At 41.6% G+C, this 23,371-nt stretch overlaps 1 protein-coding gene and 1 long non-coding RNA gene across 2 annotated transcripts in view; one reads left to right on the forward strand and one right to left on the reverse strand.

Annotated features, from left to right (window-relative positions):
- Positions 1-19,862, forward strand: part of RCL1 (RNA terminal phosphate cyclase like 1) — a 47,645-nt gene extending 27,783 nt beyond the window's left edge. The window contains exons 7-9 of the mRNA XM_048850519.2: positions 545-701; positions 11,399-11,502; positions 18,515-19,862. Coding sequence (XP_048706476.1) covers positions 545-701; positions 11,399-11,502; positions 18,515-18,665 — 412 coding nt within the window. The 3' untranslated portion in view covers positions 18,666-19,862. The remainder of the gene's footprint in view (positions 1-544; positions 702-11,398; positions 11,503-18,514) is intronic.
- The window catches only part of LOC142072208 (uncharacterized), a 630,664-nt gene that overhangs the window by 249,984 nt on the left and 357,309 nt on the right, over positions 1-23,371 (reverse strand). The window lies entirely within an intron of this gene.

Genomic DNA, 23,371 nt, shown 5'->3' on the forward strand with positions numbered 1-23,371 from the left:
CATTATTCTGGGCTTTGTGGTAAGGCAATTCTTCCACAGAATAGGTGTTACGGAATTCTTCTAGAGAAGTGACGCTTTGACCTGTTGGCTTAAAGTGGAAACAATCAAGGAGAGCTGGTGAATAATACAGGAGTAAAGCATTAATTACTTGCATCTGGTGCCACATTTGTATTCTGATCTTGCCAAATGTAGAGGTATCCTTCCAAAGAGAGTTTGGCTCCTTAGGGAATGTTTGTTTTGTTTTTGATTTTAAATGAGGTGGAAGCAACAGTAATCAGAGAGATGAAATGAACATATAAAGACTGTTCATGTTAGGCTTGGGAATGGCAGAAATATAACCCCCATAATAGCAGGCAGCGTTTGGCTTGGTTTAATCCTGAAATGCTGTTAGAGTAACCAATTATTCAGTGCAAGTCAAGTAGCCTCCTAGCAGAGAGCACTGTTGGAGACCTGTATGAGAAGGTTAGAATGAACTAGTTTCTTCCTTTTAGCTCTTCACATACTGTAATCAAATACACCTTTCAGTTCTGTCATTGTCTTTCAGGTCTCCAGGTTTTGGCCTGTCCCTTGTCGCAGAAACCACAAATGGCACTTTTCTGAGTGCTGAACTGGCATCTAATCCCCAGGGCCAGGGAACTGCTGTACTCCCAGAAGAACTCGGCCTGAACTGTGCAAAGCTGCTGCTTGAGGAGATTTACAGAGTAAGTATCCAAAGTATTCTCTCTTTCGCTGTCCTGTGGATGTAGCTGGAGGAAAGGTAGTGTGCAAGGAGAATTGCTTTCATTTGAAGCATGTTTCTGTCACGTCTAGCCTTTTGTTGGGCTTCAAGTACCAGTTTACTGCTCTTTTAAAACCCAAATTGAGGGTTTTATTTTTCTAGAATAATAAGCTTAGTTAATATAGGAAGTATATTAAACTGCATTTAGACAGCCATTTTCTCCAAGATCCACAAGGTCCACCAGCAACGTTCTTCACACATTGATTAAGACAGTGACAATCACAGGTCACTTTGGCTGGATTCAAAGCAGGCAGCTCTATATCTGATTACCAACTACCTGAATCAGCCACTGTCCCATGTTTATGTACACCAACATATACAAAGATGGTGCACATAAACATGGGACAGTGGCTGATTCAGGTAGTTGGTAATCAGATATAGAGCTGCCTGCTTTGAATCCAGCCAAAGAAGTGACCTGTGACTGTCTTAATCAATTGTGAAGAACGTTGTTGGTGGATCTTGTCCTCCTCATCCTGTGGTGGACACCATTAAAAGTAAATGACTTGCCACAATATTGACTATACTGTGAGATGTCCCATATTTAGAATGTGTACCACCGTGAGTCATTTGGAGGACACAACTTTCTGACTGCAGGGCCCCAAGTACTCTCCACCTCTGTCTATAAATAATTGGGCCATTTTCATTGGACTGGCTGTAAAAAGCTCTTTGTCTCTGTTATGTTGTCATGAGCAAATGTAATAATTCTTTTTATTAAGAGAATGAGATTGCTGCAGGGTCAATGCCCAGAAACAGAAAAGGAAAGTCTTTCAAGTGTGAAATGTTACCAGAGATACAAGAGAGTTGTAATGTGCATCCCAGCAGAACTACTACATGCTGTATTTGAAAATCCATCTGTATTTTGCTTTAAAAAAAATAAAATTGGTTGCTTAGCAGTTGTCGACTTGCCCAAAATAACCATAGTGATTAGGCCAAAGGATGACATCTGAGATGCTGCCTTACTGCACAAAATTGAAGTCATATCAGGCGCAGCAGAAAGCCTCCCTGGACTGCTTTGTGCGGGGATTCATGTTTTCCCTTCCTGTGCTCAGGGAACCTGTTTGAAAAAAGCCTAGGAAGCACTTCGTGTGATGCTTTTGAGACATAGCTATGCCAGACTGAAAGAGGACTTCGGGGCTATTGGGTTGGTGGCCTAGTGCATGTCTTCCAGCTGAGGGAGCAGCAGTGTCAGGGCTTCCTCTCTTCAGCTGGACTGGAGGCATTGGGCATCTAGCTCCCTCAGCCTCTTGGGCCCAAGATAATAGGAAGAAGATACAGCATGTATAATGTGTTTATAGTAGCCTCTATGCAGTAGTCTCATTAGAGACTGTCTGAATGATGGGTCTGATTTGTGGTTAATATCAGCAAAATAAGTGAAGAGGAGGAGTGGAAGGGTGTACATGAAAGCCTCATTTGGAATATCTAGATCAGCAGTTCTCAACTGGGGGCCTATGGTTCTCAACTGGGGGGCCACAAGCCGCTTTCAGGGGGGCCACAAAGCAGGGCATTAGACTGACTGTGGCCCAGGGCAGAAAGCTTAGAGCCCCAGACCCCCTGCTCCTACCCCACGGCTGAAGCCCTGAGCACCCTCCAGCTGAAACCCTGAGGGCCCACCCCCTCTGCTGGGCCCTGGCATTTTTATAGCATGGGGGGCCTTCAGAAAGAAAAACGTTGAGAATCTCTGCTCTAGATTTCAGTTCTAGTCACTAGTTCAGTGAGGCTTCACCAGTGTAATAAATGGCACTGCACACCTGTCATCAGAATTGGCTTGTGCACTGTACGGCAGCATTTTAGTCATGCAGAGCATTATGTGTATGAATAGTTTTGAGTGTCTGGATCATAAGGGGCAGATACTGTATCTTGCTGTCTGTGACGTTCCCTTCTGGTGTTATCTGGACCGGTGATCTGCTAGGCCTCCCGGTCCTTGACTCTCGGAGCCAGCCTTACCCTGCTGTGCTGTGAGAACCCCCACTCCTGGGCCGTTCACGCACAGCCTCAGGCGTGTAAGCTGCTCCCAGCTACTTGCAATCTAATGACACTCGCCAGTATCTCTGGTTCCAGACACAACCCTAGGAACCTCCATCTTGCAGTGTACAGTTATGCCCACTGGATGCTGCAAGCATATATAAGTTCATCAATTTAACAAAGAAATTGATATGTACCAGGCTTGTTCTCCCAAAGGGAGTCTCTGACACACTGCAAACCAAACACACTGCTTCAGGTAGAATAAACAAACAGATTTATTAACTAGATTATAAGTCAAAGCATAATAAATCAGATTTGGTCAAATGAAATAAAAGTAAAATGCATTCTAAGCTGATCTTAACACTTTCAATGTCCTTACAAACTTAGATGCTTCTCACCACAGGCTGGCTAGTTGCTCTTCAGCCAGGCTCTCCCCTTTGACCAGTGGTTCAGTCGCTGGGTGGTGGTGTCTGTAGATGTAGGCGGAAGAGAGAGAGCATGGCAAAATGTCTCTGCTGTTTATTATGTGCTTTCTTTCCTCTTGGCTTTGGCCTCCTGCCCCCCCTCCGCCCCCTTTCAGAGTCTGGTGAGCATTACCTCATTGCAGTCCCAAACTGCCCAAAGGAAGGGGGTGACTTCCTCCAGGGTCTAACAGATTCTTTTGTTGCTGCCTAGGCCAGTGTCCATTGTTCCTGTGAAGCTGGGCTGGGTTTGTCACATCCATGCCCTGAATAGGTGTGAACTGCCTCCCTGTTCTTGGAGAGGTTTTGCCTGAGCTTGTTTTAAGCCAGGAGGGTACATTTTCAGCCCCATAACTATATACATGAAATTATAACCTACAACCTTACTATATCATTACTGTAACAATTACTATAACAACATTATAACAGCCATGCTCAGTGCATCATGAGCCTTCTGAAGATACCCAGCATGACACACTTTGCATTGGATACCACACAATCATTTTATAAAGATGAACATGGGGGTGTAGGGTGTCCCACTGAGGTGCAGATAGTCACACTGTCTTGTCTCTCTCTGTTTGTTTGGGTTTTTTTGCATGGTACTAGGAAGGAAATCGCTGTTTTAGAGAGGATAGCCCTCTAAGTGTGCTCTTTATCTATTCGAGTTGAAAGGATCCTCTATACAAAATACAGGAGGAACTTTGTTATATCTGCCTAAAGTAAGATAATATCTTATCACTATCTGCTTTAGTCAATATGGTTTTTGGGGGAGGAAATGAGTTTACAAAACCTCTCATTTGGTACGTGTACGGGGTGGAATTATGTATTAGAAAGTAGCCAAGGCAGCATTTGAGTAAGTAAATTGCATGTATTGCAATCTACCACAAGCATACTTTTTGTATTCACTCTAGAAAAACCTTGTGTGTGTTAAACTGATTTTAAATGACTACTGTTCAATTGTGCTGAATTCTCACGTGGATAATAGGCTTTCAGTCTTACAAATGATTCAGCAATTGCCCTCTTATTTATAGTTTCTGATTAACAAAGAGTGCTTATCCATTTTAAGTACTTCAAATGCACTCTGAAATGAGAGAAGAAACTACTGGTGTTGACCAAAGGTAGCCAGCTCTTATGAGGCATGCATGTACAGAGTGTATTTAGTGCTGAAAATTTAATTTAATTGGAAATAGAGAAAACTAATGTCACTGTGAGAGCTGCCAGATTAGATTGAAGTATAGTTGCTATGGTGATAACTCAGTAAACTGTTTCTTGAATATATTGCAACTCACCTTAGGCTATGCATTTCAATGTTTAACTTGCTTATAACTTTCTCAAGTATCTCCTTTTGGGCTGAAATCTTCCATACTTGGTCTCAGCTAAAAGGTTTTGGTTTTTTTGGAGGGTTGTTTAAGTTTGTGAAGAATCTGTTAATCCATATGAGTTAGGCAAATGGGCAAAACTTATTTTCAGTTTTAACATAATACCTTAACTGTTCTCTTCATGTGACGGAACGGTAAAATGTGCAGCCTTAACCTCTGGCTAGTGCACAATGAGGAAATCACTCAGTATTGTATGCTGTTGATCGCACCACTATTACCCTTATCACCTAGATCTGTATTCAGAAGGTCATCCGTGACTCCTCCCTTCAAATCCAGACAGCAATTTAATCCCATTACTGCTTTTCCACAGTGTTTTAAAAAATCTGGTCCTTTGTGTCCATGCCTACGGTAAATCTCTCATCAGCACCCCTATCATATTTTGTCTTTTCTCCTACAGACTCTTCTGCTTCAGTCTTCTGATTCTTCACCTTATCCCCTTCCAGTGCATCAAAAATGATATTTCTTGTCCCTGTTTCTGTGAGGTACCTAGCACATACTTGAGAGCTCAAAATATTAACAGATAGCTGAGGAGGAAAGGACTAATTGGTTTTTCACATTTACCTAGCATGGGCAGTTACCAGTAGCACTAAACACAGTGTTGGCTAGACGCTGGGAACCCATGCCAGAAATGCAGAAGATTGGACTTCACTTGTATGGGGGCGTGTCTGAGTCTGCTTGCCTGTCCACTCCACTGAATCAGGCTCAGAACTCTCGAGTAGTTTCTGTACTTTCTTCCTAATGGCTTAGATGCAAGGGGCAGTATGCAGTCTCTATCTCCAAACAGTGATGGTCTTTTGAGGGATGTTATGAGCCAGGCAGTCATTGGGGTACCAGGCACTGTTACAGTATTGGCATGTTTCTACTGAGTGCGCAAACTGGGTGCTAGCCTACAACATACTGATCTGAGTGTACATATTTTTGAGAGTGCAGCTAAGGCCATTCATATTTGAAAGCTTGGGGCTTTGTAAGTGTGTTGCAGGGTGGGAGGGGGACACAGGGCATGTTGGGGCGGGGGGAGGCCAAAGCCTACAGCAACAGCATTACCTACAGCAACAGCTACTTCTAGTACTTTATTTACAAAAGCTGAATTGCAAATCTTACTCCTCTGTTTAAATTCTTAAAACCCCCACTTTGAGTCTGCTTCACCATGGAAACACCCTAGAACCCTTCAGATGATAGGAAGAATCAGAAATCCAATTTCCTATCAAACCCTTATTTCCACATGGCTTCCCAGCAGCAGTGGCTATTTTTTTACTTAAAAAGCAAATAAAACCACCTAGCGCTTTGTAAATTAAAACTACATGTTATCCAGCCACTAGGGAGACTGCTCTGTTAATCATTATACCCCCCCCCCTTTTTTTTTTGTTAAGCACCCAATAATGTACCATGTTCCTTGCAAAATAAGTGGAGACGGGCTGGCCCGAAGATTGTATGTTCTAATAACTTAGCTGATTGCCAGCTATGCCTTAAGAAAGAGGCAATGCCATAAGGCAGAGCAGGAAGGTAGCAAGGCTCGCAGAGCAGAGCAGCAGATCAGATGTCTGTGTGTGGTGGCACTGGTCTGAGGTCCAAAGCAGTGTTTGAGAGAGGAATAGGGACTGTTGGTGGGTCAGGTGACCCCTTTGTCCTTTTACCCATTAAAGGGCTGATGTGAGCTGTGGGTGAAGTGGCTAATTCTGGCATGGTCTAAGCTATGGGGCTGTTAGCTAAAGCAGCTTTAAAATTCTGTTTTCTAACCTAGTTATGCCACCAGTGTGAATGGGGCACAGTTCTAGGGAATCTTTTGAGACCAGGTCCTGACCCAGGGCAAGACTCATCCCTGAGTTAAACTGGCCTGGGCCTTCGTAACCCAGGGATATGGCAGAAAGCCATAAGAGGGGCTCCAGTGGCACAGCCCTTCTCTGGGGGCCCTCGGCTCGCTCAGTCCAAGGAGTGGTTGGTACCTAGTAGGCAGCACACTGAATGCATACCTTATCACCCACCTGGGGGTGGCAGGATTCTTATGCAGCCCCAGCTACGCTCTAAAGCTGCCCACACTCAGGAAAGGCAGCAGTGCAAACACTCTGCCCTTTTCTGAGTGAGAAATTTTTTTCCTCTCTGCCCCCGATGCATGCATCCTGCTTGATTAGGGTTGAACCGAGCCTCTAGACTCGAGCAATTTTCAGAAGCTGTTTTAAAAACATAAAACCCTGTCTTCTGTGACTTTAGCACCATTGGACAGAGTACTTCATAGGAGTAATAATTGAAAAGTTTCATCAATAGACAGTACTCCTGACAGCTGCTTTTCCCCTGCTTGTTTGGGTTTCTTAAAGTGGTGGAAGTTTCATCAGTAGACAGGGCCCTGGACTGGGACTCTGGAGGAAGAGGTTCTAGGCCAGCTTTGCTGCTTTTGTGGTGCAGGCAGATCAGTTCACCTCCCTGTGCTTCTGTTTCCCCTTCCATCCTTTGTCCATCTTGTCTATATAGTTTGTAAGCTCTTCGGCACAGGAACACTCTCTCACTGTGTCTATCTGGCATGTAGTACAGCGGGCCCCTAATTTAAGTTGAGGCTTTAAATGGTACCATAATACAAATAATGAGCAACAGTGATCTTGGTGGCCTTTAGTAGTGATCTTATCGCTTTCCCCATTATTTTTGGGAGAGTTTGGATTTAATCTGAAATTTTCAACAGAAAAGATCTCTCTTGAATGTAGATCCATATTCAAGTGGTTAAAGAGGGGAACTAGAGTAGTCATGGCCATTGAAGTGTAGGAACGTGGCATAAAATTTCATCAGCCAGTCAAGGTAGAAAAATCAATGATTGGAAGACATATTCCCATGTTGAGCATAGCTGTAGCAACAAGTATGTAGAGAGCAAACAGCATTCTCTATGGAGAGGAAGAGGAATGTGCTGAGGAAAGAGAGCCTTAAATATACACTCCCATGTGCCCTCCAAAATATACATCCCAACAATTATGTAAGGCTCATGCTGTATTGAAGCCCTCTTCTGCTGCACAGATTGTTTCTAAAGCAAATGTTAATGGGGAGATAATACGCCATCTTGTTCTGTCTGAGCAGCTCTTGTACACAGCTAAGAGTTGAACCAGTTGAGGGGGAAAGTCGTAGTTTTTTTCTGTGTGTGGGGATCAGGTATCTATTTAGTAAAGGTGGCTAACCCTGCTTGTACATTTAACAAGAGAAAAACGACATGACTTTTGACTAATTGTTTTGCTAGCTATACCACTTACATCATTCAGATCAGTGACTAACAATCAAGTTGTTGCTGAATAGACTAGTATTTTTTTAAAAAAGCTTAAATAACGAAAGTCAATCAAATATAGACGGAACATCTGGCAATTATTTGAAAATAAATGGTGTGAGACAAATGCCATGTACTCTTTACCCTTTTAGTCATCCAGCCTGCACTTCGTTATTTCTGTACCATTCTGTAACTGCAATAATTGAACTGCAGGCGCTTGGCCTTTTTGCTGTTTCATGTTACCTTTGTACTCTCCGGGCTGAATAAATCCACTTCAAAAAGTTACCAATAAACAAAACCGAGTGCATTGGTCAGCAGAGGTTGGACAGAAGTCAGTGAAGGTAAGGTCAGAAACGTTCACTGTTTTGAGAAATCATTCACAGGCAAAAGATAATGTAGATAGAGGAGTTGGGCTGTAAACCCTGAAGTGAAAGGAGCATCATTTCATTGTTTCTCCATTTCACATTCAAATTAGTTGTAAACGCTGATGTAATCACAAACTGCCAGGGTCAGTGCAGGGCAATTTCAGAGCTCCTTACAAAGCCATTTTGGAAGGGTCAGTGTGCAGCCTTCTTGACACACATGCTCAAGAGCCCAAAAGTCCAATGCCCAGCTAGCTGTGGGGGGTTCAGCACCCCAAGTGTAGGGCAGAGGAATAAGTAATGTCAGCAGAACTTGGGGGGAGGGGTTGGAAGGAGTGTTAATGGAAGGAGTCTAGTATACGAATGAAGTTACACCCTCAAAATCTCCAAATCAAACAGCTGTCCATGATCACGTTGTCCAAGTGTCCTGCTTTCTTTGCATTTCCTTTCAGTACAGAATCCAAATCTGTGCTGATGTTTGCAGCCCTCTGTGGTACTGCATCTCGCCTCTTCCTCCACACCCACATCCTCCCTCTGTGGGGTAGAGATGGTACAGTGTTGTCGAACAATAAACTTTTAGTAACTGTTTTCCCAAAAGGTTTGTAAGGGTCCTTCCTTCCACCCTGTCATTTTGACGAAGCCAATTCAGCACTGAAGTCATCCCATTCGTTACTGTTTTCTACTTTGGGAATTTTTAATTGGATGGTGGTGGTAAAATACTCTCTTAGAAAAATAAAATAAAAGGAGCAGATGTTGCTTGCCATGTGGCTGAACGGTAATAGCTCTAGTATGTAATTGCATGTACAAGTTTTTGAAATGGTTAATTTGGTTTCCTCAAAAAAACATTTTGGAGAGCCTATTAAGGATCTGATCCAAAACCCGCTGAAGTCAATAGGAGTCCATCCACTGATGGATGTGAGTTTTCGATCAGACTATCTATGAGAGAGTCCAAATTTAATTTTATGCCAGATTTTTCTCTTGCATTTGTTTGACTAGCTGTATTTGGTAATAAAAAAGCTAGTCTCGTTTCCAACTAAGCGAGAAGATAAAATGTATCCCCTTGCTCAAATGCAGAACGCTGCAAGCAGTTGCAGGAATGGCTTGTTGCTATGTATTCATTATAGTTCAACCCTGTTTGTCAGAAACATTTCAGGGCCATCAAAAAGTAAGGGATGAACAGTCAGTTTGCAATTTCTGGATAAACTGCTCATGCTAGGAGGAAATGTGAGATTAGGATAAATGGGGTTTTACTGTGTAATCTGGTTTGGCGTGTATCCAGAACCATGCTCCCTGCTTCTAATTATCAAAAGAAAGAGTTTTTCCAAAGTAAAGTTTAAAGGCTGCAATTATTTCCAAGCCATCTAGACTCCCTTGATTAAAGGGATACTATTAACTAGTTTGGGAACAAAATTTAGATTATTTTATTATTATTATTATTTATTTTTTATTTATTAATAATAAAGAAAACAGAATTTTGTAAACCCAAGTCTTTAAAGACTCTCCCAAAATGTCCAATCAATTTTTTGTTTGGATGTTAAAGGGGCAGTGTCAATGTCAAAATGACACTGCTGTCTGAAACATTTTTACAGTAACTGAAAGATACGGGAGACAAATATAAAGTTAAATTATATTAATATAGCCTCTTAGCCTTAGAACATAGCACACAGTACAATACATCTAAGATAAATACGAGTTTTAAAATCAACACAACTCAATAAAATTAATACAAGTTCTTTAAAAATACAAAAACAAAAAACACAAGTTCAGCCTTGCCTCAGAATCAGTTACAACTTTAAAGTCACAGTCCCTGCAACATTATACAAAAATAAACTAACAAGGGTTAGAAATGCAGTATTTCATTTAGGTCATAAGGAGTCTCTCTTTCATATACTTGGTTGACTGCTAAAACAGGCAAATAGGGCAACCCGCTTATAATAGAAACATTGTCACAAGTATTCTTGCTTTTGAGCCAGTGCAGGCATCTGAGCCAGAAATGGGACTAGACCTTTGTTTCTCAGGTAACTGAACAAGTTACCAGAAAGTAAGTAGTGTGGTAGATCTTCAACTTAGCTAGACCTGCATGGGCAAAACTCCTTTCTCCCAAACACGTTAGCTTCATAGTTTGAAAACAGTCTCATAAATGCCCTCCTTGACATACTTTTGTTCAAAATATCCAAATATTTCTCCAAACTATGTCTGCTCTTTGAATAAGAAAGCCAAGGGAGCAACTGCTATGTCCAGTTGTTTGCAGATATCTTCTCCTCTAAATTTAATGGAGATTCCACACTCTTGCCTACATCCCTAGCCAGGTCAAGTTGCAACAAGCCCAAGGAATGGCGAGAACAATGGACTTTCAAAAGCCAGAGGAACTCTAGGGGTTGTGTACTGCTCAGCTGTTCTCCCAGACATAACCTTGGATGATGCTGTAGATTCATATGCTGAATGCTCAGCCAATAATTCAATATAAAGGCATTATGCTTCACTCAAAACAGCGCACTCCCCTATTTCTGCCCTAAGTAAAGCTGCCAGGGTGTAATTTGAGAGGCTGAGCCTGGGAGCAAAATATTATTTTCCCACAGGGCCTTTGTTTTGCACATTTGATAGCGCTTTGTGTCATTCCACGTAGCCTGTGTTACTTGTAGTTGTGTGGATTTTTCACATAGCAACACCAGGAGGGAGAAATGTTCTTTGAAAACAGGAAAATGTGTCTGCACAACCACAATAATTGGCAGCCGGGGGTTGGGCAGATGTAATACCTGAAACTACTTTTAACTAACTTTTTTGAAGTTGAATAGCTTTCAAGGTTGTGTCCCATTTTAAACATTTACCTAAAGAGCTATAACCCAAGCATTTCAGTAATCTATTAGTGCACATGCACCTGACAGAGACTAGTCTATTTTCACTTGACCAAAATGAGTGAAATGCAAAACCAATATATTTTTCCTCTATTTACATTGTTTGTTAAATTTTAGAGATTCTTTGGGTTTTCATAATCAATAGTATTAGAAAAATAATTTCCTTACTATGCTTTTTAACTCAAGTCCCTTTCCAAATATGCCCTGTGAAGTCAGTTACGATTACAAAATCTGGATTTTATCTTTTGACCCTTGAAATGTGAGAGCTGTGATAGTTCTGTGTTTTAAGTAAACATTCCTCCATCTTTTTTCCTATTTTCTGGTTTGTATAAAGATTAATAATTAAAATGTTTGTGTTTACAGGGAGGCTGTGTGGATTCAACAAACCAGAGCCTAGTTCTGCTCCTCATGACCCTTGGACAGCCTGATGTTTCCAAAGTCCTACTAGGACCTCTGTCTCCGTACACGTAAGTTGTTCTCTTTAATTTAAATACCAAATCTTGTTTAATTTGCAATTAATAGAATAATAGGTATTTTTGTGCAGAACACTTCATTTGTGGCTATGAACAGACATATGTGTGCTGATCATTTTATGATCAGCACATCATAAGTTACTTAATGTTTATTTTTACACACTGGAAGAAGACTTCCTTACTTTCCTGTTTTCCCTCAGATTCCAAGAGAATTAAACTTTCAGAGACCAGTTTGTTGTTGGTTCTTGGTCTTGGATTGTATACACGTCAATTACATTTTTGTTACCTAGCATAAGCTGTCTTGTTTTGCCTAATGACCTGTGTTGTAGCTGTGCACATAATGGAATGTATTCTGAATGGCTGACTAACACCAAGATCGTATCCAGTTCATGGCATGAGTGCCAAAGAGAAACAGCTCAAGGATGTATCTCATTGAGACACTTGGGACCCTGGGGTCTCAGAACTGTTATGGATTGCATTTTATTTTTGCTTTGGCCTTTTTTCTAACAGTTTTTCAAGGTCTGTGGCAGTTACCAGTCTGAAGAGAGAGAAGTGCTGTGTTTTCCCCCAATGTTGGTTGGGACACAGAAGGGCAAAAGGCATGCTGCTTTCCTGTTACCATAGTTGGCTGATGAACAATTGACTAGACCAAAGCAGTTACCAGAGATTGAATTGATCAAACTGTGCCTCTTTAAGGGGAAGGGGAGAGATGTGTATGTGCGGGGATGATATCAAACAATTAGAACATGAACTGTCCTTTTTCGGTTATCATGGTACCGGTGCTGTATATGTGAAAGGTACAGTACTGTGATAACTGAAGAATGATGGTGCCATCACATGAGAACTACAAACTGCATAACTGCTAGCAAACCCTGATACCTCAGAAACCAACAGATCCACCAGAGTTGTGTGGAAGGGCGTTTGTATGGATTTTGAGGGGAGCAATGGAGGATTATCTTTATGGAAGGGGTGAAGTAGACCATCACAAGGTGAGTATCTACTTAGTGTTCCGTAATATCATCCAACATCAGTGATTAGAGTGTAATAATCTGATGTTTTATAGTTTTTTAAACCACAAAGTTTGTAAAGCAGTAATTTTTAAGTGGACTGATTTCAGCTACTTTAGCTCTTGTAACGGTAGTGCAGAGTTTTGGCAGCGGAGGAGGATTTCTATTGAGATCAGCACATTTCATGTGAGATCATGTGAGGTTTCTTTTTTCTGTCTGCAACTTCTGTGCTGCTACCATCTAAGGGTTGAGAAATCAGTCTCCACAGCTACTGAGCATAGATGCATGAGACATTTTAAAAAATAACGCTGAGAAGCAAAACGCTATTGAGTTCCGCTCCATTTCCCCACCCCGCATGTCCCCCTCCAACTGATTGCTGCTATGTTAGTCGTGTCTTGAATTTAGCACCTTCACACTGAAAAATCCCAAGCTAGGTATTTGATAAATGATATTTACAGTATAGTTCCCTTGTCTAGTGCAGTGCAGCTGGTGGATTATGGTGTTGGGAATGGGAACAATGCCTTGGAATAGGTCCCTTCCCCTGACCCCATGTGAAGGAGGACTCTACCAGGTTAATTGGGGGGAGGGGTGCTCACATGCCAGGCATGCCACCTCTGGCTCAGTTACTGACATGGTTCTCCTAAGTAAAATGGGCTGAAGAAAAGATACATTGGCATAGAGCCATATAGATCCTTCCTCCACATTCATAGTCCAGATTCCACAGAGTCTAGGAGCCTTTCCCTTTGCCAAGACAACTTTAAAATCAGAAGTGGGGCACTGCTGCTGCCATACCACAGATTTAGTTGTGTGCAATAGTGGGATATTAGATGGGGTGGGATCTGAGTTACTACAGCAAATTCTTTCCTGGGTGTCTGGCTGGTGAGTCTTGCCCACATGCTCAGGGTTTAGCTGATCGCCATATTTGGGGTCGGGAAGGCATTTTCCTCCAGGGCAGATTGGAAGAGGCCCTGGAGGTTTTTCGCCTTCCTCTGTAGCATGGGGCATGGGTCACTTGCTGGAGGATTCTCTGCTCCTTGAAGTCTTTAAACCACAATTTGAGGACTTCAATAGCTCAGACATAGGTGAGGGGTTTTTCACAGGAGTGGGTGGGTGAGATTCTGTGGCCTGCGTTGTGCAGGAGGTCGGACTAGGTGATCATAATGGTCACTTCTGACCTTAGTATCTATGAATCTGTGAATCCCAGATCATACAAGGTTAGGATGTTTTCACAATTTAGCATACGCTATTCAGCATACAGTTGTGTCATGGGGAGGAGGTGGCAACCACAGCACACAGTGAAACAGCTCAGGAGACCAAGAGGAGAGAGGGAAAGGGAAGTCTTACTCCTGCCGGAAATGGCCATTGGGAAAAGGAAAGGGGAATTTATCATTCACTCTGGGGAGGATTCATAGACTTTAAAACCAGAAGGGACCACCATGATCGTCTAGTCTGACCTCCTGTACATTGCAGGCCATAGGACCTCACCTACCCACTCTTGTGATAGACCCCTAAACTCTGGCTCAGTTATTTAAAAGTTGTCACCGATGGAAAATCCATCACAACCTTCTTAATTGTTCCAGTGGTTAATTACACTCACTGTTAAAAATGTACGCCTTGTTTCCAGTCTTGAGTTTATCTAGGTTCAGCTTCCAGCCACTGGATTGTGTTATACTTTTTCTCTGTTACAACAAAAAGCCCATTATCAAATAGGTGTTCCCCATGTAGGTACCTATAGACTGTAATCAAGTCACCCCTTAACCTTCTCTTTGTTAAGCTAAATCAGGGGTTGGCAACTGGTGGCACGCATGCCAAAGGCAGCACGCAAGCTGATTTTACTGGCATGCTGCTGCCAGCTGGAGTCCTGGCCACTGCCCCTGCTCAGCCTGCTGCCGGCCTGCAGTTCTGTCCACTGGTGCAGTGTATTAAATTTCTCCTCGTAGGAATGTACTACTTGAGGAGCACCAGGACTGGGAGCCGTAAGTAGTACACTGTAAGTAGCACATTCCTGCGGGGAGCAATTTAATACACTACACCTAGCCCCGCTCAGCCCGCTGATGGTCTGAAGTTGTTAAAATAAGTTCTCTCACTTATCAAAAATTACACTACAATTAGCTTAAAAACTTGAAAACGTGAAAACTTTGTATATTACAGTAATTGTTAAAAAATGTATAATGTTAAGAAATACATAGGGTTGATGAAACAAAGTAGTTGTACTTAGGTGCCTATGCTTAATTTGTGTTTTCGATGATTTACCTTCTAAAAAAATCTCGCATGTCTCGCACCCCCAGAAAGGGCATCTCGGACCCCAGGTTAAGAACCACTACACTAAACTGATAGATCTGCATTTTAATTTAATTTTAAATGAAGCTTCTTAAACATTTTTAAAACCTTGTTTACTTTATATACAACAATAGTTTAGTTACATAATATAGATTTATAGAGAAGGACCTTCTAAAAACGTTAAAATGTATTACTGGCATGCGAAACCTTAAATTAGAGGGGAAAAAATGAAGACTTGGCACACCACTTCTGAAAGGTTGCTGACCCCTCAGCTAAATAGATTGAGCTTCTTGAGTCTGTCACTGTAAAGCATGTTTTCTAATCCTGAACTCATTCTTTTGGATCTTCTTTGAACCCTCTCCAATTTATCAGCATTCTTCTTGAGTTGCGGGTACCAGGATTAGACACAGAATTAAATCGGCAGTCTCACCAGAGCTTGGTACAGAGGTAAAATAACCTCTCTACTCCTACTTGAGATTCCCCCATTTGTGCATCCCAGGATCTCATTAGCTCTTTTGGACACAGCATCGTACTGAAAGCTCACATTCAGCTATTATCCACCATGACCCCCAACTTTTGTCAGAGTCATTCTTCCCCAGGATAGAGTTCCTCATCCTGTAAATATGGCCTACATTCTTTGTTCCCAGATGTATACCTATACACATAGCCATATTAAAACGCATATTGTTTGCTTGTGCCCAGTTTACCAAGCAATCCAGATCACTCTGAATCAGTAACCTGTCCTCTTCATTATTTACCACTCCCCCAATATTTATGTCCTCTTCAAACTTTTAGTGCTGATTTTGTTTTCATCGTGGTCATTGATAAAAACATTAAATAGCCTGGGTCCAAAACTGATCCCCACTGGAAACGGAGTCTCTCGAGGACAATTCCCTGTTTACAGTTACATTGTGAGACCTATCAGTTAGCCAGTTTTTGATCCATTTAATGCATGCCTTATTAATTTTATATTCTATTTTTTAATCAAAATGTCAGCTGAAACAATGACAAAATCAACACAAATTCACAAAATGTTTCAGTCGACCCTAATCTGCATTTTTTGGTGGGGGGGAAAACCACTTCCTGAGATCGTCTCATTGTTTGGGATTTGGCATCATGTTTTAACCAGAACAGCCTCAAAAAATAGGAGGGTGTGATTGTCTAATGGCTCCGTAATATGCACAAGGGAACATAAACTGTAATTGGCTGGCTGATGTCTGGGAAATGTGTATATATAGACATTTAAATGTTGAACAGACTCTTGTCCTCATAGTTGTGGTATTGGGGAGTAACTCAGCCTGGAGTGAAAAGATCTGACAGCAAGTTCTGTAATAGAGCTGCCTTCTTATGAAGGCAATGGTTGGATAGAAGCTGTGTTTGTGCAATATACCAACACTTCTAATGGGTTAGGCCCCTTTAGCTAGCCTTGGGACAGCGTGTCATTTGGCATCTAAGGGTATGTCTACACTACAGCTGCTACAGTGGATGGAAAGGGTTTTTCTGTCTATGTAGTTAATCCATCTCCCCAAGAAGTGGTAGCTAGGTTGACGTAAGAATTCTTCCATAGGTGTAGCTGTCTACACCAAGGGTTAGGTCGACCTTGCTACGGTGCTCAGGGCATGGAATTTTCACAGCTTTGAGCCACGTACAAGGTCGAGCTAACCTTTTAAGTGTAAAGTAGGCCTAACTTTTCTGCTTGAAGTGTAAATGACTGTCAGTGAAATGACTTCTGTGGCAGCGATAATTTAGTGAACTACAGAACAAGCTGCTTTGCCCATAAAACACTTTTAAGTGCATGTGCAATTGATGTATCTCACGTCATTTCACTTTGCAGCCTCCTGGAAAGACACTGCTTCTGTAAACACTTGTTGTTTCGTTCAAGGCAGTGGCTTTTGTTTGAAGTTTGGGGAGAAGTGGAATGCTGCACACCAGGCTGCACTCTGCTCCCCCTTGCAGACTGACGAGGCTGCGCCTGGAGGTGGCTTTCATGCCTGAGGAACTGCAAGTGCATGTGGACACTGGCAGCCTCTCCTCCTCCCTCTTTTCCCTAATTTCCACCCCTCGTACTTACATGACAAGACAGCAGAGGATTAGTAAACACTGTCCCAAAGGAAGACCACAGTTCTCTGCCGTTTCCTGCCAAATTCTGTTTGCTTTCACTGCTCTCGGAAGTTTCTTGTATTGAAGAATGGCCTACTCTGCTCTGTCTCCTCCATTCCCCCACAATGTGCTCCCAGTGCTGCCACCATTTCTGGACCATCTCACTATTGGGGGAGTGCCTTGGGACTTTCTTAGGTCTTGTAGTGCTTCGGCAGTGATTGTGTCTCTCTTGCCTCGTGCTGCCTCTGTGTCAGGAACTATTTCTTAAAATAGCATCAGGGGACACAGAACTGAAAAGGAATTTGATCTCAAAAGTGTGATCAATATAGTATTAAAGCTCTTAGGACAATGGCATTTTCTAGGCTACCTGCCAAAAGAAGGCTCAGGAGTGGTGTGCAGGTCTCCTCTTTCTAAAGGCTAAGCTTATCTGAGAGGAGAATCTTGGGAACCTAGCAGTTGTCCTGTGGATTAAACCAGCGATTCATCCACTTTGGTATCCTGTCTCTCTCTAACAGTGGTTGGTACCAGCTTCAGAAAAGAGGGCAAGCATTGCATAGTGAGCAATTATCAATTTTCCATTTTGTTGCCCTTCAGTTTCATTGACTATCCCCAAGGCGCATCCCATTTACCTTCTTTGTACCATTCATTATTTTTTCTGTCATATCCACTCCAGTTTGTCTCCTCTTTAGAGCTGCTTTGTTTAATCTGTTTTGTGTCTCTTCCATAGAGAAGTCTCTTCAGACCTGTACACTTGAAAAAATAGATTTTCAGGTGTAAACACTTTTTTCCAAAAGAAGTCCAGAATCTGAATTCTTTTTTTCTTTTTTTTTTTTTTTTAAGCGATACTGTTAGATTCTAAAGATGTGTGTATTTTAGCAGTGGGGAGCTTGTAAAACTGATCAGCTTTGTGCTTTTGAATCTGTTTGCTATATTTCCTCCCACAAAACATTTTGAATTTCCTTAGCTACCCTCAAAAGTATTTTTCAGAAATTCCGGTAAAGTTTAGCACTGAACATTTTTGGGGGGGCAGGATGGATGGGGAACTAGATTGGGAGACATGGGAACTGGATTCTGTTCTGATTATGCCACTGAGCTGCTGTGTGACCACGGTCAGGTTATGCCACCTCTGTGTCTGTTTCCTCTCCCACTCTTTGTGTGGTCTATTTAGATTATTAACCCTTCATGGCAAAGACTGTCTTTTCATCTTTTTTTGCAGCTCCAGGCTCAGTTGGAGCCTTTATCTCGGCATTGCTATAATACGAATACAATTTTTTTCGAACCCAAACACCCATTTTCCTACCACTGTACCAAGTAGCCAGAATGTGAGAGAAGCTTTCAAGCCCCACAGACCTCAAAAGCTTGTCTCTCTGACCAACAGAAGTTGGTCCAATAATAGATATTACCTCACCCACCTTCTCTCTAAAATCCTGGGACAGACACAGCTTCAACTACATTGCATATCTCATTGAATGTTAGTCTGTGCTCTACTTACAGGACAAGACCGCTGTGTTAACCAGATGAGTAACTGATTTGTTGAAGATAGTTTTAACACTTCTTTTCTTTTAATAAAAAAAAAAAACAAAGAGAGAAAAAACTCACTTGTCCCCTCTCCTTTTCAGAATTGAGTTTCTGCGACATTTGAGAAGCTTCTTCCAGATTATGTTCAAAATTGAAACCAAGCCATCTCACGAAGAGCTCCAGGGTGGAGAGAAAGTCTTAATGACATGCGTTGGCATTGGATTTTCCAACCTTAGCAAGACAATCAAATGATGAAACATCCGCAGCTTTTACGAAAATTTGACGTCAAAACGAGTACAGCAGAGATGTAGTTTAGCATCGTGCATAGAAGATGGTTGGACCTCTTCTCCTTCTTTCCCCCCAGACTAATGTGGTGGTTGCTGTATGCAACTGTCTTTAAAAGTATTGACAGTTTTACCTTTTTATGGAGGAGTTAAGGAAGGAGACCTTAACAAAGATGACCAAAAAGAGAATTGCAGAGCAAATAATTTGTCAGAATGTGTATGGGGCAGGGGGGATTACAGAGCCCCATCAAAGAAATACCAACATTGAAATAAACTGAACTCAAACTAGAACAATAGTTGTTTTTAAGTTGTACATATACAGAATTTGTCAAAGGCCTCAATACTGAAAACACTTACGTACGTAATGTTATGCATATGAGTAGTTGCATGGCCCTTCCTGGAACTGTTTGCATTTATGAGGTCAAGTGTGTACATAAGTGTTTGCAGGATCAAGGTCTGAATCTTGAGTGGGCATTAGATAAGGACCATAAGACAGTGGAAAATCTCTTACTGATGTTATGGACTTTGTTCAAGCTCAGTGAACTCCTGGCGTGGGGATATAGAAGAAATATTTGCCATTAAACTTTTTTAAAAATTGGAATATGTAAAAAGATGTTTCCCTATACTGATGTAGTTCAACTTTCTTGCTCCCGGAGGTGGGAGGGGGGGGGGGCGAGAGATCTTTTGACTAGGTGTCTGATTTGTAAATTGTTTTATTTCAGATCCTTTATTTTACTGTTAGAAAAATTGTGCGGGTTTGTTTGCTTATCCAGTATTCCAAACACTCCAAAACAGGACTGTTCTGATCATTTGGGAAAGGTGGCAACACAATTGCATAGCCACAGAGTTTTGGTGGACTAAATGTATCACATCTGGGTATTGTCGTGTGTGGCGGCAATCTTTGTGGGTGAGGAGTTTGGTTGGGGTTCCTTTTTTAATGTTTGTTGGGTATCTTTCAAATTTCCAAATGATGAAATATCCCATCAGGAAAGATTTTTTTCACACACCAGAGGTAAGTGGTAGATGCTAATGCTCATATGTTTAGTATTGGACTGCTCTTATACAAGGAAAAAGTAGTAAGCACATGGCCACAAATTGAAGTAGTTTTCCTCAGAATGACAACCAATGAGGATGACTAATTTAAAATAAAACTATTTCAAAACAACCACTGGCTGTTACAATGGTCATAATCCTTTATAAACTATATTGATGCAATATGCTGTGATTGATATAGTATTACACCGTTAGAAGATCATGAGAATACATCCTTATCCATTACCATTGTAAGAAATGCATCTGTAACATGATAGGTTCATGTTGGACCCACATAGGAATTCAACGGAAGGCTAGGTGTATGATTAATAGTGTGCTGTAAATTATTGGAGGCAACAATACTCATTATGTACTGCACTTGAAATTGTGTTTTTTGTAGCAATCTGCCTACACATTTATTTAGAAAAATAAAATTGTATTGATTTTTCTAAATGAGGCTTTTTTCCCCCTTTTAAATTTTGTTTTCCCCAGACGAGCACCCTGAATTTTCAAAAGATAAACCGCTCCTCTAAACTGCTATGAATGCGATAATTATCACCTTGGAAAACTTCTGGGAAGAGCAAAATAGGGGTGACTTTTTCTTCTGTTTTTTTAATACAATGTGTAGAAATTACTGTGAAAAGTGACAGGTTTCAGAGTAACAGCCGTGTTAGTCTGTATTCACAAAAAGAAAAGGAGTACTTGTGGCACCTTAGAGACTAACCAATTTATTTGAGCATAAGCTTTCGTGAGCTACAGCTCACTTCATTGGATGCATAAAGCTGTAATATTTTGTACCCTGTCATGCACATCAGTGAAGGGAGCTGAGATGTAGTGTACGCCATGGCACAGCCTAGTTGATATTACTATATCTGAAAAGCATTTCATGCCTTCATTGATATTCAGGACATGTCACAAAATGCTGCAGCGTGTGTCACATGACGTAAATCATGTAACTCAACGTTTTATTGCTGGGCTGTGTAATTTATTATGTGGAATTGTGTCCTTACTCTTCAGAACCTTGATGGGGCACTAGAGTTCTATGTTGTGTGTTTTAAACTACTGCCAGGTAGTAACTTTTTGGTTAATTAAGAGATGGCTAGTCTAATTCAATGAACACTAGAATCTGGAACTCCAAAAGACTAGTCCCAGCTCTGCTACAGGCTTGCTGTGTAGCTTTGGGCAAAAACAGTCTCCATCTGTAAAACCTAAATATGCACCCATCTCATGGCTTTTGATTACTTGTGTAACATCTTGAACAGCTATATAATGGTTACATATTATCATTTTTGCCTCTGGGGAAGACACGAGATATTCTCATCTCAAGGTGCTGTGGGCTTGCCACTCCTCCCCCTAATGAAAATGGCATCCACAATGAGATATATGCCGCCCAGACTGTCACTTTTGAATATATTGAAAAACTTACTAGTAGAGAGTACAGCCCTGAAATTACTTGGAATTACTGGGGGGGGGGACAGTCTAAGTAGAAGAGTACATTGCTCATTTTGCTTGATACAGGTAAGTAGTGGGAAGCTCTTGGTTTCATTGTGAATAAAAAATTGATTCTGAAAAACACATAGCAGGACTATAGTTATTCAGACATCATAAGTCTGGTAAATACTGTTTTTGTCAGCATGATTAATCCTTCCTACTTATGCAAACAGTTACAAGACTCCCTGTCTTCTTCCTTTAATGTTAGTGAGTTTGTTGGTTCTAACCTGATCTGCCTCCCTGAAAGTTTCAGAGAGCATGATCAGACATTATTTATATCTCTCTTTTGTAAGTATAGTGTGCCCAATGCTCTTGTGCCCCAGTTTATTTCGATTCATTGAATCAAAGCACTGAGACTGCACCATGAAGTATTTATCTGATTGTCTGCCTTGCATGGGTAGCCACAGATTATGGACTAAAGGTCTTGTCCTGCACCACTGAAATCAACGAAGCTTCCACATTGACTTCAGCAGAGACAGGATCAGACCCTAAACTCCCAAAATCCTGTCCCAGTATGCACTGAATTTGGTGTCAAGGCTGTGTGGCTTGTTTGGAGCAGCTCTTACTTTATTCCAAAGTGCTGGCTGGGAATCAGGGCCAGGGAGGGAATATTCTCTGTACATTCCACTCCTTGCTGCTGTATGTATCCTCTGTGACAGGGTTAGCACCCAGTCAGCCAGGTATTGGTAAATTATACCCAGATTTTTTTTTAAATATATGCATCATCTTTATCTCTCCCAGTCTTCATTTGTTCACCTATGTCACATGGTGGGATGGCCCTATAAGGGAGTTGAGGGTAGCAAGTGAGTGCAGCAAGCCCCCTATATCTCTTTATCTCCATACCCAGCTACTATGAGATACACACCCAAATTATGTGCGGCATGTCTTTTTTGGAAACTTGGGTTTTAATCTCTTCTACCCTGTAAGTACTAGACTGTAAATAAGGTGTACTGATTTACCAGTATGTTTTAATTTACCTTAGTAAAAGAAGAACAATGTGCAGTTTATACAAAAAAATTTATAATACAAACCAATAACATGGCTGAAGTTTTGCGGGAAAGTAAATGTCCTTCTTTGAAGTGGATTCTTTGATAAGCTACCATCCATTTATACTGAAGGTACTGTATTTGGGGTGACTGCTTAAACACAGGGGACCAATGATCTAGAAGTTTAAATGTACAAGATGTGATTAATAGGAGTAAAAGTACAGATCCAACCCTAGTTAAGTTACTAATTTGGAGTGATACTCAGGCTTCTGGAATCCACCTGAATAAAGATTTTGGATGGTTACAACAACAATTTTTAGAAGATGTTGAAAATTACTCTCCGCAAACATGGTGTGCCACAAGTTGACCAGGCAGCAGATTCCTAAGCAGTGAAGTAATTATGTCATAAAGTGTCCTGCGCTGAACCAAACCGTAGCATTAGAGTGTTAGCCCATAACCCCACCCAGATAAAACAACTGGTTTGTGCAGCTTGACAGTGGAATGTTTACAATGACTCTCATTTGCTCATTGCTTTAAAGGGAAATAAAATAGGGTAGAAAAAAGGCTAGGCAGTTTCACAGATCGGCCAATCTTTGAAGAAGAAGCACCAGTTCTCCAGGGCACTCTGGTAAGAACTTTATTAAAATTGATTTTAGCGCTTATGTGAATGGTGTTGATTTGGCAACTCTACAGATCTGATTCCTGTTTATCCATAGACCAGGTGTAGCATGAGCTGTGGGAAGGCAATCTGCCTCACTTCTGATGGACCACTTCCATGGGGTAATGATAATTCAAGTTGTATGCTGTGACAAAGTTCCTCCTCTGTCCTGCGCTTCTTGACGGATTTGCTCGCCTCAGAGATTCATGGTGGCCCTCACTTTGGCCACTTTTGCTAGTGGCTCAAACCTGCCATTCACTCAGCTAACCTCATCACTGGCCAGCGTGGGGAAAAGGAAGGAGAACAATCCCCACACTCTCTGCTGGTCCACGTAGTGGGTCGGGGGACAGGCCAGGGACCTTCCCCTCTGATGGGCTCCACAGTCCAGGTCAACACCTCCTGTATCCAATAGGGAGATGGGGGGAACCCAGGCCCGCCCTCTATTCCGGGTTCCAGCCCAGGGCCCTGTGGATCACAGCAGTCTACACTATTTCATGTAACACCTGT

Source organism: Caretta caretta, chromosome 5 (assembly GCF_965140235.1).
Source record: "Caretta caretta isolate rCarCar2 chromosome 5, rCarCar1.hap1, whole genome shotgun sequence".
Lineage (NCBI taxonomy): Eukaryota > Metazoa > Chordata > Testudines > Cheloniidae > Caretta > Caretta caretta.